This window comes from Gymnoscopelus braueri, assembly GCF_963280865.1.
Source record: "Gymnoscopelus braueri genome assembly, chromosome: 19".
In the NCBI taxonomy this organism is placed as follows: domain Eukaryota; kingdom Metazoa; phylum Chordata; class Actinopteri; order Myctophiformes; family Myctophidae; genus Gymnoscopelus; species Gymnoscopelus braueri.
In genome coordinates this window covers 18,376,879-18,394,718 of record NC_137621.1, presented here as the reverse complement: position 1 = coordinate 18,394,718, position 17,840 = coordinate 18,376,879, and the positions used below count along the sequence as shown (strand labels likewise).

Here is a 17,840-nt window from a genome sequence, read left to right as displayed (position 1 = left end):
TACATCGAGAACTTAGAAATGACAGTGACATTACAAAGCAAGAACTCGACGATGTGTGAAAGTGCGTTCTTCAAAAGAATTGCCTGAACTCCAATGAGAAACAACACGCCACAGCAAAATGTTCCAATAATAATTTAAGTACACTTTATGGTCGGCCTCCGATGGGAAATGCATTCCAACATGTGACCGTTTTTTTACCAGCTGTGTGGCACAGAAATGGCACCAGACAAATGAGCCCGTTCTGCATGTTGCCAGCAGAGTGGCCAGGTCAGTGACTCTGGGTCGTACATGCAGTATGTTCCACATGAAGCCTCCAGCTTGGCTGTGGCACCGAGTGTCACTGCCCGTGTCTGGTCTCTGTGCCCTGCCCAGGGGCTGTTGAACACATTGTCGCAGTAATTGCTGTCGTGCAGATTTGTCTTGCACATCATTAAAACTAATTGCCTCACATTCCATCCATTTCACAAATGTGTGTGCTGCAATTATTTACTTTGGAGAGAATAATACTAAAAATGAGAATTTGTCAGACATAAAGCCTCAATTATGACTGAGACACACTGGCCAAGTTCAGAGGAGTTGTGTTCAGAAGCAGTCATATGAAAAGTGTCTATTAGTAGGCTACTGCTGCTGGCACCATCCAAACAAATACTCCAATCCAGACAAAACAATGATTAAGTACCTTTCCTCAGCATGAATATAATTTTCTCTAAGCTTAGCTAAAATGTAATACCTCGTTAGGCGGTAGCAAGGAATTATGGCATAGTATTTAGAAGTCCTGAAGGTTTATTTTCAATACCATCACAAATACAGACATGGAATCATGAAAATAATTGCCACAGATTTTTTTAGATGACTTCTTCCAACTACAAGTTTATTAGCCACGTGATTTTATTCAGCTGCCAGTACCACCATCATCTCCGTTCAGCACACTGATGTGTTATCTGCCACGGCAACAAGTGCCATCGGGTCCTCCAGCAAGGTATGCTGCATCTACGGAAGAAGGGCGCTTATTTCCTATGTATTAATTATTCTATGGGCCATAAGTATTAAAAGAAAACAAGCTTGCACATCCACTTAAAAGCAGGTGTAGGACCAACTGATCAAGGCAGGTAAAATAATGAATAAAGTCTGCACACGGTCACTGACAATGTCATACACACTACAATGACCTCTATCACCAAATGCATTTTAGCTGTATTTAGTCTGGGTAGCTCAGTCGGTAGAGCTCTCGTCTTTGGACCAGAAGGTCACATGGTCATGGGTTTTATCCCGGGCACCGCCAACTCAGCGTATGAGTAGCACGGCTTGGGTGCAGCATGTCGTGCAGTAAGTACTGGGAGCTGATGGTAGGTGTGGCGATCCACCTCAGCATTCCATCTCCCAGGGGTAGCGCATTGTAACAGGGATAGACTCCAGTGTTCTTGGCTGATACAAATACCGTCAGGAAAATAGGCATCGCCCAAGCCTACATCTTCTCCAACGTAACCTAAGGCTTGTCCAGTGGCCTTGCTACCAACAATAAAGCTACTTTTTTTAGCCGTCAGGAAAATAGGCATCGCCCAAGCCTATATATTTTCCAACGTAACCTAAGGCCTGTCCAGTGGCCTTGCTAAATTGGGCCATTGTCCCTTCTGAACTTCTTAACCTCAAGCTATCTAAGGACTAACACCCTTAAGAGACAGCTGTGGGGGTCTTCCAATATTGCCCTGAACAACCTTGAACAAATGACAGCTGAGCTTGATGCTAGTATCCACCCTACTCCCATTGTGGGACCAAACGATCAGTCATGCATTAGAATTAAGCCATAAAAAAAGTAATTTATGCATTAGATTTGGATATTTGTATTGTCAGGGTTCCTGATTGAATTTGCGGGGAGCATGGTGAAATCCTGTATTCCTATTAAAGTAACTTGGGGTCTTTATTGAGGGGAGTACTGTTCATAACTCTCCCAGTTGGCTATAGTTACCCATTACAAGCATAGGTTTACAAGTGTATGTACTGATGCGGATGGCCTCCACTCTCATCCACTGGGCTCTCATATTCATAGATTTCTTCAGTCCATTACAATTCACTAGAGATCCCCCCCCCCTTCTCTCCAACTAGTAATACAAGCCATCAAACTTTTACAGTGCTTTCAGTCAGTCAGAGGCAATTTGAAACCGAATATTTGACATAACTCAAACACATACATTTCTCCCATTTTTTTCTCCACACATTTCCACAACACTGACCCTAAGCTGAACTGAGTTGACACTGAAACCTTTGGGAAATAATATTGATAATGAAAGCATAATCGTGCTAATCTTGGGAAGTCTTCTCTCTTCAGGTTGAGCGGATTAGGTGCCATTATGAGATTTAGGAGATTAAGATACAGGATGGATATGACAAAAGAGCTGATTAAAGGTCCTTTCAAAACCCTGTCAAAACGAGAAGCAGGAAGTTAAAGAACTGTAATGAATACAGCAATAGGGCAGTCAAAGGAAGTGCTGATACAATACTTAATTCTGACTGGTTCTGAATAGACATAGGCACTAAATGACAACTCACATCTATATTGTATCAGTTGGTGTGTGTGTGTGTGTGTGTGTGTGTGTGTGTGTGTGTGTGTGTGTGTGTGTGTGTGTGTGTGTGTGTGTGTGTGTGTGTGTGTGTGTGTGTGTGTGTGTGTGTGTGTGTGTGTGTGTGTGTGTGTGTGTGTGTGTGTGTGCGCGCGTGCGTGCGTGCGCGCGTGCAATCCGTGCATGTGTAGGCCAACAACCTGGACTATGAACTATTAAACACTTACAATGTATCACTCAAGTTCAAAGGGCATTATTGGGATGCCAACCACAGAACCAGGAAGAATTGGGTTATTGAGCAGTTAATGCAATTGCTTTGAGATGCTAAGTGAGTGTTAACCTCTGTACATGTTATTTCTGCACAGCTGAAAGTGCAACTCCCCTTATTTTACCAGCAGCCATCATTACAGTAGTTGCAGTGGTCCTGCTAATATTTATTTCAAGCATAAGTTCAGACTCTTTGAATTGTTGTAATTACAATCATAAGCCATACACTGCTTGCACACTGATGCCTTCATTTCCCTGTGTGGCACTATAAATGTTACATGGATAATATTTCACAAAATTAAGGTTTACCTCTCATACAGTCCTATTTTTCCATCACAGTATGGGTCTTTTCAGTCCAATACAGTTTGAACCTTTTACTCTGCTCACCTACCTCAGCTCCTGGGGGGAATTTAGTTAACCTATAGCTGACCCACGACACTGTGTACATTACTTTCAGCCACGCCATACCGTGCCTCCGCTGCACCCTCAATCTCCCACATTCACCTCCTAATGAGCAACATGCTGAGGCGCTCTACGGAAGATATCTGGATCTGGGGGGTGGGGGGGCGTGCCCACAACTTGTAAAGCTGACTTTGTGAGACGTGCTCACCAGAACCCACAAACCCCGTCTCCCCTTGGGGATCACATCCCAACAGCTTCCATATGGGCCTAAAGCGAGAGAGAGAGAGAGAGAGAGAAAGAGAAAGAGGGAGAGAGAGAGAGAGAGAGAGAGCGCGCAAGATCTATTGCTGGCTATGGGCTGCGCTGACAGGACTGTGACCTGCATGCAAGTGTGTGTGGGACTTGGGGTGGGGGATGAGGGTTGCTAGCTGTCAATGTAGCTCTCTATGTTACAGTGTCAATCAAGTCCAGTCTTGCAAAAAAAAAAAAAAAAAACAGCCTGTTGAGAGATCACTGACAGCTGCATTCTGTCCTTGCATCATGTCATGGGGGTTACATCATAAAAAAGAAGAAGAAAAAAAAGACAGACACAAACAAAGCAAGTGTCATTCAAGATTGCATGCATTCCAACATCTCTCCTGCCTCTCACAGCTGGGGTTGTGCTATACTTCTCGTCCCAGCATCCCTGTATTAGGCTTTGTTCAGACTGTAGGCAAATCTGATTTGTTTCTCAAATTATGATCTTTATGACTGACGATGATTTGGCAAGGGATCAGAACGTGACGTGTTCTGAGCTTGTAGATCGGCTATTTTCGGCAAGTATAAATCAGGCTTCAGTGTCCGAGTGGCCAGTGTCCGAGTGGCCATCTTTAGAAATCACATTTGAATCGCATTTTAACCCATTTGCTTGAAAAACTAAATCTGTTCCCATGTGTTTTTTTTGCTGTTCGGACCTGACCAAAAATCTGATTTGGGCTGCCAGACTTAATATCAGTTCCTCATGCACCAAGGCAGACACGTAAGCAGAAGGGGTTTACATGCAGATATCCGCAATTGTGTCTGAAAGCAGTAACTCACTATGCTGTCGCCTATGGTAGCAATTAGAAAAAAATGTGGCACAAGGAGGTAGAGATGGAGCCAATTGCCACTTCCAAACAGACACGCCAGCTGGAGGCGAGAAAGGCGGCACTCCTGGTTTGGGGAGAACCATGGGGGTGAATGGTCCAGTATCTAGGTTAATGATGGGCTCTGGGACGACGAGTGTGTGCATTGATTATAGGATCTGTCTAATAGGCCATAACTCTCAGCAGGCTGCAAGGGAGAGTTATGCCCCTGAACTGTGAACTGTGTAACCCACTGCAAATCCACACACAGCCTATAAAGAGAGACGGTCTACATGGCTGTCTTTAAAGTAATTACTTCCACCCTGACTCAACAATATCACTAGAGACGGCAGGGTTTTAACGGTTCTTCCTCTGCTGTCACTGATTAACCCTTTAAGACCGGGGGACGCATCTGTGTAACCACTTTATCCATATTTTATACTTTTGGCTATTCAAAAATAGCAGATATACAAGCTCATAGCGCGGCACCGAGTGCCGCGCTATGAGCTTGTAGATCTGCAATTTTTTTTTAAATCGTGTTTTTTTTTTGCAAATCTTTTAATATATATCTATAAAGCAATTGTTTTTTACTCAAATCTTTGCTTCTGGGGGTCCCTGGAAATATTTTTTTGAGATGGGGGTCCGCAGCCAAATACATATCGTTGTGGGGCTCCTTGACACTGACATTAATATTATAGCAACATAAGTGTTTCAGAAAACTGTTTTAAACTGATTTAGAAGAAATTTGTAGAATCCCCAGAAGCAATAACATTTTAGCTAGAAATGCTCGCTTTAAATATATATATATTCAAAGATTTGCACAACATTTTTCACGATTTTTCAAAAATAGCAGATAGCTCATAGCGCGGCACCGAGTGCCGCGCTATGAGCTTGTATATCTGCTATTTTTGAATAGCCCAACGAAATCTAAAAATGACACACAGATGCGTTCTCAGGTCTTAAAGAGTTAACTACCACAACTTTCTTGTCAACCAGAACCTGGACTGGTAAAATCCTACGTTACCTCTCAGCTTGTATGCAACACTGTGCGCATTAGAATGTAAGCGCTGCTAACTCATAATATCATTAAAGGATCGTATCCACATCTTCTGTCAAGCTGTGCATTTAACAGCTTGGTAGCTCAGTGGGTAAACAAAGCAAACCATAACTTGTCAGGTGCTTTTTATGGTTTAGGTTTGAATTTGATTATCCACTTAAACCCTATACTTAGTTGACCATAGTCGCATGGGCCCTATACTTAGTTGAATGGATTCCCACGGGCTACACTAATAGGCTAGCTACGCCAAATAGCCTATCTACAAGCTTACAATACGTTGCAGCTATTTTTGCTGAATGTACACCCCAGAATAGGGATGCTAGGGAGTCGACATCTCTAGCTTCCCTCTACCCTCTACTGCTGTATACCAATGTAGCTGAAAAGCCATCAGATATTTTAAGCAGTGTATTTTTAACAAAAACTTACACAGATAGCATACAGTAGCTGACAAATATTTTGATATGCAGAACAACTGGCTTTCGATCAACTCCCTTGAAATGTCATTACTTGAGCTGAAGCTGAACTTGCGTTGAAGTTAATGCTGACTTTTCAGTTGAACCAAACAAACACATGACTCAACATTTGAGCAAGTATCTTCTCAATCCACAGGAATATGTTTGGAAATCCTCTTGTACAAGAAGAGCGTTGATTTCATTGCATGTCGACAGTGAACCTACGTTTCTCTAGATGCTGTTTTGCAGCCTACAAAATGCTCACACGTGTATGTCCTTGATACTTAGCCAGCTGCTAGACACATGTTGAAGAGCGCATTGAACTTCTACTCCATTTCACACCAAGGACCAGCCCCCCCTGCCTCCATCCTTCACCAGCCCAAAGTTAGATATATTTCCCCAAATGTGAATGGTCCCACATGAGAACTTCACGCTGGTTTGCAGAAATGAAATGAAAAATACGCACTTCTCATGCCTCGCAATTGTAAATGGATGTGTAAAACAGTGCAGAAGGCCACTTGAAAGACAAAACAAACATTATAAAATAATCTGAAGTTCTATGATAGAAAGACCATACACTGCTATTATTTCATTAATTAATTGATTCAAAACCAACAGAAGGTCCCACATGGAGAACATGTCTGGTATTTCAACAAAACCCCTCAGCCGACATAACATGTTATGTTACGTAAAATGAGGTAACCATAAAATGTTAGGCAGCTGAGCAGAGCCTTTAACAAAACATACGACTCCTAATGGTGTCTCAATATGTTCACAGTGGAAAGCTTTAATCTCTCACAAACAGCACTAAGGATGTGATGGAATTAAAGAAACATTCGGCACGTCAGATTTTGTGTTTGGAAAGAGAGAGAGAATGAGCTTGTGAAAGGGGGGGGGGGGGTACTGTAAGTAAGAGAGAGGCAAACTTTCTGCGTGAGGAGTTATTTTAGGGCTGGACAGGGCCCTGGGCGGCACAGCAGGCCAAAGACAGCTGGAAGGCAATCAAAAAGAAACTCCTTTCTACCACATTTCACTCCGTCAATCACCAAAGGCTTAAGAGACTGAAAACAACTTTATTCCTCCCTGTGAATGATGCGCATTTCATCTGCACCGCCGAAGACAGCGATAGGTTTAAATCAAGGGCGATGCGTGCATCTTACCTGGGGCTCATATGCTGTCAGGTTGGCAGTACATTCAAAACTGTGATGTATTACTTTGCAGTAATATGAATTATTCTTTATAAATAATATATGACTTTGGGGTGTAAAAATGGGAAGATGGGAGGCTTTGTGTGTAGACATTTAACATTATGATCTGATTCTAGTAGGTTAAGACAGAGCCAATTTGGTCTACACTGTCGAATCTCTGTTAGACCCTTCAGTGAGAGACATTCTGCATTGGACACCTTCCCATTAATCAGCCATTAATCAGATTAAAAAAGCCCTTACAGTATATATGACACTGATGTATAGCGAGCCTGGCAGCAGGGGCCACATGCGCCAACGACTGATTCGTGTTTGGGGAGGCCACACATGTCCATCTGCTAACCGTTGCTTTTCGAGACCTATATTGGTCCCAACATTGGTCAAGCTTTACAAGCCAACTCTGGCTGGTGTCAAATTTATACTTGTGAACCAAAAAGCCAACATCAGTGGGAGATCCAAGAGCTTATTTGGCTCAGAACAACTCAAACCAAGCAGTTCTGCTATTTTGGAAACCGATTTCTGTGGCTATTTCCAACACAAATGAAAGGAAATGTAGCAAGATGATGTGCAGCTTTCCCTTTCTCATCACAGATTCCTGAAGGTAAACTTTAATTCCCACAGCCGTTCTTGGCTGATAATTGAAATGGTTAACTTTTTTAAGGGGTAAGAGTTCATTAATATGAACCCTTAGCATCCCTTCTGGGGGGCGAACATTTGACGGAATCTACAAGCTCACATTGCATTGCAACCGATTGTGAGCTTGCGGATCGGCTATTTTCTGCAAAGAGATGTGGAAGAGAGGGACAAAGGTATGGGGCCTACTGTACTAGACCCCTGGGGGGTCAACAAAGTATATACTGTTACTGTAGGGTTTAAGTGGCTAATGAGCACTTCCAGACTTATTTGTCATAAAGATTGAGGTGACTGTCACTTTAACAAAGGGTTCAGAAATGCTTTCAGTAGGACGATAGTATTACAAGCAGCAGGATGTGCAGACAAGACAGTGTCTGTTGTACATACAGCTGATTGTCAGTCTGTCTTCTATCCAGACAAGGCTACGACTGGTTTAGGACCAGCTAGACATAATAGGGCCTCATTCTGCTCCTCATCTCACAGACAGTGTCTGTTTTTTGGTCAGCATATGTGAATCTGGAAACGTTGCTGAAGAGACCCAGGGATGACCCAGAAACCGGTTGCATCACTTCAACCCAGTGGATGGGCTTTGATACAGCTCCTAAGTGAATACATGAGATCTAATCAAGAACTCACACCTGGTCACACTCATCTGACCAGCCACATCATATACCTGCAACAACCACCATCAATAAAGTCTGCATAGATTTGGCTGAGAATAAATAGCCACAAACTTTTCAAATCAACTTTTGAGAGTCGTTAAAAATAGTTCACTTCAGCGGAAACCAAAGTAAACACGCAACAGCGTTTTGAACAGAAAGTTCTGTTGTTTCTAATTGATCAAAGTGTTCTGTCCCACAATATTTTCAGCAGATGGAATTTGCTTTAGTACACTACACACACACACTCACATGCACACTCACACTCACACACACACTCACACACACACACACACACACACACACACACACACACACACACACACACACAGGTCTGCAAACCATCCATCTTGGAGTCTAAAACAGAAAAAAAGAAAAGAAAAGGCATCCGGCAGGCAGCAGCAGACCCATTCTGACCTGGCCAGTACCACCTCTTCAAAAGAGCCAGACAATCTCCAACCACCAGACCCACAGAGGGACCTGCACCTATAGACCTTTCTATAAACACATTTCTAAATCCATGTAGGCACGCTCCCTGGACAACGAGCAAACCAATTCCTGTCATATATTTGCTCTGAGCTCAACCCAATTCAACAAGGAGGTATTGTTAGGAAACCATAACTCACGACACCCAATCCAGCCTTGCGGGTAATGCCTGCAGCTGACACTTTTAATATTACACATTACTTCAATCCCTTCAACTAGAATTTCCTAGACGTAGCTCAAGAGGGATATGTTTTTACTTATGTTCCCAGCCGACAGGTTGGTTCCTTTTCTTTTCCCCCTGCTGTGAACATGTTTTCTCATGCTGCCATCTCCTCGTACAGCAGGCCGGTTCTGACACGGGGACAGGGAATGAGATAGCCTTGGTTCTGCATTTCTCCGGAGGTCTCATGTCCTTGTGTAATGGCTTCCAACTCCCAGCCCAAGCCTGAGGCTTGGGTCCTGGGTGGGTGTGGGGGGTTGGCTTGAGTTGGCACCTGGCCTGGCCTGCCCTGAGGCTCGTGGTGTGGGGCTCACTCAGCTGAAGACACCAAAGTGAAACCTGGATGAGAGCCAAACTTTAAGAGGGTCCAGATGGTTGGACGGAGACCTGGCCTCTTCAGATGCTCTGCCTTGTTTAACATGGGCACGTTAGGCTGGACCTGTTAGTCTCTGGCAGATTTAAAGTATTTACTCATTTGATTTGGCTAACTAAAGCTCCACGTTAAATGTAATTTACACCCTGACCGTGTGTACCTCTGGCTGGGACTTGAGAAAAAGTGACAGAAGCCCAGCACTAGGCAGGAGCTAATTAGATCTAATTAGGAGGCTACAGTAGCCAATCAGCTTGTTGTGTAATGGGATTGGGTGAATTGACTGACCCCTTTGGATTGGAGCTGTTTGAAGGGTAAACAGCCAAAGCTACTGCAGCTTGCGAAGTTGTGTGTGTGTGTGTGTGTGTGTGTGTGTGTGTGTGTGTGTGTGTGTGTGTGTGTGTGTGTGTGTGTGTGTGCGCGCGTGTGTGTGCGCGTGCGTGCGTGCGAGACAGCATGTGAAAGAGAAGAGAATGAGTTTGTGAAAAAGAGGGAAAATGCTAGTTTGTCGTGTAGGTTTCAGATTGTGTGCTTGTAAAATGTAAAGATAACTCTATCTAGAAACGCGAAACTTTTAACATTTTATTTTAAGACTGTAACAAGAGATGGCAGACATAAACATTACAACAACAACAAAAAAAATTACATCAAGAGAATTTAGCTGATTTAATTTTTTGTTAATCTGATAAGGCTCCAACCCTCTACACAGTCAAATCCAATGTTTATTTAACTCAGAGAGCCTTTAGCCATTAGCAGCCGAGCTTCTCAGAGTTAAATTAACACTCCAGGTTTTGCTGTGTACTAGCATCACTCTTTAATTCTTAACAGCCCACGTAACAGTGAAAGAAAATGAAAAAACATGCCAAATGTCAAGCATGTTACAAATAAAAGCACGGTAACACTTGTAAGCTGTAAAACAATTCTGCCGGAATTGCACTTTTAAGAAGTGGCCAATTATTCATTTGTGCCCGGTATCTGCCATTCCGTGTTTAATCATCTGGCAGTAAGGATATCCAATATTGCTGTGGTCAAATAAAAAAAAGGAACAGTTACACCCATAATTAAGGGCTTGTGTCAAAAACAGAGCCAAATGCTAAGCGCTGGTAATTTTGATACTAGGATCTTAACATGAAAAGAGCAGGCACTGCCACATGACAAACATGACCACGGGGGCAGCAGCACCCTGGGAAGAGTTTTCTTTCTTTAGGGCGATTCTACTTGACGGGGTCGCCATTAGCAGCCATTTGCTTTGTTATTTTGCAGTCCAAACGCATAAGGTCTGATCTAAATCATACTGACTGTAATGTTTCATTTTCTGGTTCATTTACAAGTCCAGACAAGACAGTCCAAACTGTGTTGTCTGCTGTATTGCTTCCAGACTCCATACCTTCACACGGACTTGTAGTACTATATGTTCAGCACCACCCTAAAAGCTGTAATCCATTGGTTTCATGTCCTACTCGGGATTTGAACCCGGTCCCACATGAGAACGTGACAGGCTGAATTTCTACCATTCAGCTAAGAGGGAAACCCTAATTGGCATGGGGAATTATTGCACATTGCACTTATGAACTTCAGAGCTTCAGGCAGTACTATTTTTCAACCATTAGGTGTCATACCCAACACCGGCGTCTACATTTCTCAGTGGAAGAGTAGGGAGACAAGCTCCAACCACTGCAAATGTGCAAGTTATATTAACATAATGTACCATACAGATTGGTTACCCAAAAAAAAACATTAAAATAAGAGGCAGCAAGCAGCTTCAGAACACTACACACTTCATTGACTGGGGTCCCCCAGGAGTCAATACTTGGTCCCCTCCTTGTTTCCTTCTACACCAAAACACTTTGCTGAAAATAGCTGATCCACAAGCTTGTTGTGCTGAGACATTTTTTGAGGTCTTAGATCGGCTCACTGAATGTTTGCCTATTATGATATCATGCCCAGACTAGGGATTCTAGGGTTCATGTGGTTAAGCCTAATTAATAATCCATAGTATGGCGGCGGTGCTTGCCAAAAACTACTGATCTACAAGCTAATAGGTAATAAGACATCGCATTGACTCGTTGTTAGCTGGTAGATCAGTTCTTTTTGTCAAGCGAAACCCTTGTGCGATGGAGAATAAATTAAGCTTTGAAATGTGTTTTGCATAACAAGAGAAGGAAAGTCTCCTTCAAAGGGCACAAAATCCACATGGATTCAGATCTGTAAGTGTGATGGTGGTGTATTGTATTCTACTCACGCTTTATACATCGGTTGGTGCTCGTCGCCACGGCCCACCCAGAGCAGCACTGCTGACCTCCGCAGACGTTAGGCCTGTGCACAGGAAGACTTGTTATATGACATGACAAAAGATAGCAATCAACAACACAATAAATAACGCTTAAGGCAAGTATAGGCTGCAAGCACATCACCAGCTCATAATTTAAAGAGCAATTAGTCTTGATGGTGTCAAACCATTGCATCCAAATAGAAATCCTTACTCTGGGACCGTTGTAGTTTCAGATCACGTGATTCAGCTATTGAAATGAACACCGCTGCTGATATGTGCCCATAATAGCACTTGATTCAATAACACATTCAGGGCAAAGCATGAAAATGTATCTGTCGATCTCTCTCTCTCTCTCTGTCTCTCTCCCTGTTACACAAGAGAGAAAACAAATACAGAGTTATCTGGGCCTGTGAGGGATAAAGGAAGACACATGGGACATGAAAAGCACCCTGCGTCTTCCATTAATCTCTGAGCAAATGAAGGATGACAAGGTTCAAGCAGCAATAACTGGATTCTTGGAATTCCTCGCGTTCGCAAATGTAACCCCGGCCAATTTTCTGAGTGAAAAGATGAAAAGGCAACTAGACCACGAGAGCAACTCCGGGGCGACGGTAAACCTCAAACTGTATAAGTGCTGGAATAAATCGAATGACACTATCATCTTTTCAAGATATATTACTGTAAATGAACGCCTGACTCATGTGTACAGAAAAAGACGATAACAGCCACTGACTCGTTGACCCCGGTGTGACTAAGCCGACGAGGAAAGTGTTAGTGAGGAGGAGCCACTGCGATGACTTGCAGGTCGTGCGGGACCCCTTAGGCGGGATCAAGTCATCATCAGTCAGAGATACATCGAGCCAAGATCTTGTCAAAACATCATCAACCACTACTCCTCCTATTCCATCACATGACACATAATGGGAAACAGCAGTATATCACTATGGGGGAAAAAAGAAAAGAAATGCAGAGTACTAGGTAAAATGTTTTAGAGGATGACAAAAATGGATGGTTTACGCAGTCATGTTAAGCCTGATTTATGCTTAGTTCACAGCAGTGTCGCGCAAAAATCTACAATCTACAAGCTCACAACGCAGCACGGTCTGACGCGTTGTGAGCTTACACGGTAGATCTGTTATTTTCGCTATGTCTACATTATAGTACAGTTATTTGTGGGTAGAGCAAAAAGTTATTGAACAAGAAGATTATGATAGATCTCTCCGGTATTCATATTTTATGCGCCCTGGGCATTTTTGCACCGTTTTCTTTGCGGTCTGGATCAGGCGAGGATTACTACTTCTGACAGGTGCACTGGAAAGCAAAGCGCAGGGTACAGTAAGTACACTGAGTCAACTTCAGTGGAAGTGAGGATGGTGAACGTTAAACCAATCCCCCAGGGGATGGTAAATGAGTAAGTAGAGTGAGAATTCCGTAAGGAAGTGTGTCATGGGAGAGCACTTTCTAACAAGAAGCCGGTGATTCACTTCAAGCTAATGAATCACAGATTGTTAAAAACGCAGTGAAAATAAAAGGTTATGTTCTTGGAGATTTATGTCATTCCACCTTTATACTCCTTTAGGCTCAAAAGCACCCATTCATTCAACCTTGGAACAGACTTTCTGGGGCAATGTCAAGCCGGACATGCAATAAAGCATGTTGGAGCTAATACTACAGCCGGTTATTTTCTTTATACATTGAGTAGGTTGTTTAAATAGACAGCTCCTTAATTCAACCATGCATCAATGAAAGACAAAATATGGTCGCTAATGTTGTTTTTAATGTTTGATGGAACGGGTCCCATTACTGTTACATAACACATTGTTGTGTTGAGTATTTCAGTGGAAAGCATAAGCAATCTGTGGGCTCTGCTCAATTAAATGTTCCAAAAAATGTCCATGCCAAACAAAAGGTACAGGGGAAGGAACTAAGGAAGTGACTTGTGTTTGTGTTATGGAGGCTCAGCAGTGCATCAAAGCTACTTGGAGCATGATTATGAAATGTTAGTGGTTGGAGAGGGACTGGACTATGGACGTTCAATGAATTATCTGTTTCCTCTCTGCTTTAACTTTGTTTAAATGGACACCAAAATATAATTAAAATCATGCTTTACTCTTTCCAGAAATTACGACATGGTCACTCACGATAACCCACAGACCTCGCTGGCAACAGAGAAATATTTTCTAAAAAGTCCGCCCTGCCAAATGTCTATCACTGAAGCAAAGTGAGGAAGCAAATACTGAAGTGTTTAGTCTCTCGTGGTCAGCCCACCATCTTACATCATCAATTCCAGCGATGAATGTCAACATGTTCGGGTTTTGCCAGAGTAAATCTTAGGATAACCTCTGATTGGCTGGGCTGTGACGTCTGTGGTTGAACCTTGGTTGGTCTAAGGATGGTCAATGGTCATGGTTGATCAATTGATATGTCTGTTTTTTGTATTAGGGGGCAGTTAGCCACTTGAACCCCACCATCCATATTCTGGGGAGAACATTAGCCAAAATAGCAGATCTACAAGCTCACAATGCAGCCAAGTACGGAGCCAACGCAGGTCCAGTTTGAAAAGTACTTTTCAGTAGTTGTACCCCAGACATTAGATAATCATCTGGCTACTGTGAGACTAGTGTTGGGGGTGATGACAGAAATGGACAATGGCAGAAATCTCCAAACCTTTGCAAATCCCACAACTATCTGGAAGGACAGATAGGTAACTATAGGTAAGAGGAAAAACTTGTCTTTTTGTATTTTGGGTGAACTGCCTCTTTAAATATAAGGTCTTGCATGTCTATCTCACATCCACTCCCACAGATGGCTAGCCAATTATCCTCATATCATTCATAAGGCGTTCCCCAGAAATTGGCCATATAAATGTTGTTTCCCAAAGGTATAAAGCACTGTAATGACACACTAAAAAGATATTTAATTTCAGTGTGAAAGTGCCTGTAACCCAAGGTGAACCCATGGTATCCACTCTGATTATGGTGTAAACACTTTGCTCTTCTGTGTGTAGCCTACCGTGCTTTGAGTTCAAGCAGGACTGGATGCACAAGGGTTCATTTAACTAAAAGAAAGACGTTTTAAAATGGAAACAACTGAAAGGCCTGTTCAGCGCATAAAACTGAGACCCCAAAAAAAGAAAAGCGCCAGGGATTAGCAGCATAGACAGAACCGTAGGAGGAACAGGTGTTTCTGATCACTAAGCGAATTTGCAAATGTGCGTCAGCCAAGGCTCAGATAGAGAGCCACAGAGCACATGGCCATGGGCATGCACTGTGGATCCACAAAACTAGGGCCAGTGGTGGACAGTAACAAATTACATTTCTTGAGTACTTGAGTACTTTACTTGAGTTTTTGTATAATTGGATACTGATGAATTTCCCTCCACATTTCAAACACAAATATTGTACTTTTGACTGAGCAACTTACAAATGCAGTTGAGTGATATTTGACCAGGAATATCTATACTTTGATTCAAGTACTGAGGTTGAATACTTTGTCCACCAAAGCCATGGGCAGCACTGTGGCACACACACACACACACACACACACACGCACGCACGCACGCACGCTCGCACACTCACACTCGCACACGCACACGCACACGCACACGCACACGCACACGCACACACACACACACACACACACACACAGAACAGATATAGCCTGAGGCTGTGTTCCTATACCGCAATTTAAATGTTCTTTAATGTGCAGTAATGGGAGGAAATGGTGATAATGCAATGCTGTACAAGCTTCTAGGTTAAATGTAGTTCATCCATCCAAGCACTGTGGAGAACATTTGCCATGCGTTAAGCTTCCATGATCAGCATTGTGATCTGAGCCCAGTTGTTTAACCTCAGCCATCCTCTCGTGTCCTGCCGTGACCCTCGAGACAAAATACCTTCCTGCTCAGACAATTGTTCCAGTAGTGTCCAGTTGGGAGTATCTGCTTGACTTACTGGATGACACATTCTGACTTCAGTGACTTGTTCAATATTTCCAATATGGGGGTTATGCTTTTGATAAAATATTGGACAGTATCACATTTTTGCTTTGCAGGAAGATGCTGGTTTTAGTTGTCACAAAATACAAATCACGCTGAAAATAGGTCACTAGTACTTACAGTTGATGAATTGAATACATAGGACCACAATGGAAACAAGCCCTCTGGGCTTTTTGTGTTATCATTTTTTGCATTATTGTTTAACGGTATCTCTGTAGTTTTTGCAAACTGTTAATAAAGTATTCAATCAATCAATCAAAAACAGTAGCCTACACTGAATGATATTAATATTTTACCATTTGTGTGACTCAAGTGGCTTTTTTCCCCTCAAAGACATTAGAGCAGGGGTCTTCAACAGGGGGTCCGGGACCCCTAGGGGGTCGTCAGAGTTACTACAGGGGGTCCACCAAATCTTTGTGTGGTGGGGAACATTAGCCGAAAATAGCAGATCTACAAGCTCACACCGCCTCGCGCTGCGAGGAGTTGTGAGCTTGCAGATCGGCTATTTCCGGAGAGTCGGTGTAGAGAGGGATAAAGAGCAGATCAAGTACACAGCCAACGGTCAAGTTGGCTGAATATTGAGGGTTTTAAAGGTTAACTATCTGAAAATACACATTAACATTAATCCAGCTCTCTATGAAATCTATGAAAAAGCTTGATACCTGGAACGCATCTGTGTCACTTTAGATTTCTTTGTTTAGGCTATTCAAAAATAGCAGATATACAAGCTCATAGCGCGAGTGCCGAGTGCCGCGCTATGAACTTGTAGATCTGCTATTTTTGAAAAATCGAGGAAAAAATAATTGGGTTTTTCTTTCAATTTTTTTTGGGGATTTAGAAGACCTTTCTAGAATCTTCTCAGGGTTAATCTGCGTTGAAGACCGCTGCATTAGAGGATATAGTTCATCTTACCCAGCAAGACGCCTCGAGTTGTGTTTGATGCTCTGTGACTGCCTCGTATTGATCCTGGTCCTGCGCTGCTGTGAGGAGCGAGGGGTGCCTGCTGCTTGTCTGGCGGCGCGGGGCGCACCACCGTGCCGGGGCACAGTAGCACCGTGACCCGGGACTGATGCCTTGATTAGAGTCGCGTGTCTGGTATCTGTTTGAGTCGATGTGTCCCCGGGAAGAAGAAGAGGCACCGGAGCGGAGCCGTTGACCGCAGCCTCGGGCGATCTTCCACTGGACAGTGTGGAGGATAAACTGTCTTCTGAAGATGGTCCTTTCGACGAGTGACCTCTTCTCCTCGCTTGGGACTGCTGCTGCTGTGGCTGTAGGGCGCCCGCACCCTCTTTCCGACCACCTGTTGTTGTTGAATCCTCTTCTTGACAGCGACACATTTGGACCAGTGCGATGGCCAAGACGATTAAAAATCCAATCCCCACGCGGTCCATTTTTTTGGACATCATCATAACCGACGTTTTGAAACTACCGCGCGCAAAACAGGACCGGCGATCACGTTACAGTCTGACCGAGAGAGAGAGACACTCTCGAATGATGTGCAAATAAAAAAACCAGCCAGTAGCCTTCTACTCGAAGTCAACAACACCGCATCCTCTCCCAACAATGCAGAACGCCTGCGGAACTCTTCATATTAATGCCCAGGTAAGCTTTGCGCAGGACTTGATCTTGTTTAGCCTTCACTTATAAAAAATGATAACCTAATCGTAACTGCACGCAACAAAAAATATATAATGAAAGAATATGTGAGCGTCCCTGAGATCCTCAACAACACGAAATATGTGCAGGGTGGGAAAAAAATGCTGTCTTATTTTTTTAGACAAATGTTATTCCATTTGTTTGAGTTGATGTGAAGTTATAAGAGCGCACAGACAGACAGACAGACAGACAGACAGAGCAGTGGCTCCAGGGTTTAGGCTGCTGAAGCTGCACGGTCCTCCTACTGGAAGTGAGAAAAGTGCAGTTTGAATCCTGCTCCCATGGATGTTGTGACCACCTCCTTGGATCTGAAGTCACCGGGAATAGAATGCATGGAGGGATTGCGTGCGCTTTACAAGAAGAAACTCCCCCCTCGTCCGTCGTCGGTCGTATATTGTTGCCTGTTGCTGCTCACTGCGCAGCTCCGTCCACGTGCCCACGCGCACTTTCTCTGCCAAATTACATCATGACAATATGTGCCTCTTCGCTATGGTGGAAAAAGT

The 17,840-nt window shown here is 43.4% G+C and overlaps 1 protein-coding gene across 2 annotated transcripts in view; it reads right to left on the bottom strand.

Annotated features, from left to right (window-relative positions):
• Nucleotides 1-17,644, bottom strand: part of LOC308075284 (latent-transforming growth factor beta-binding protein 2-like) — a 130,035-nt gene extending 112,391 nt beyond the window's left edge. For both annotated transcript variants that reach the window (XM_080415039.1, XM_080415040.1), the window contains exons 1-2: nt 16,594-17,644; nt 11,655-11,728 (exon numbers count right to left, since the gene is read on the bottom strand). In XM_080415039.1, coding sequence (XP_080271165.1) covers nt 11,655-11,728; nt 16,594-17,090 — 571 coding nt within the window. In that variant the 5' untranslated portion in view covers nt 17,091-17,644. The remainder of the gene's footprint in view (nt 1-11,654; nt 11,729-16,593) is intronic.
• Between the last annotated feature and the right edge of the window lie 196 nt (nt 17,645-17,840).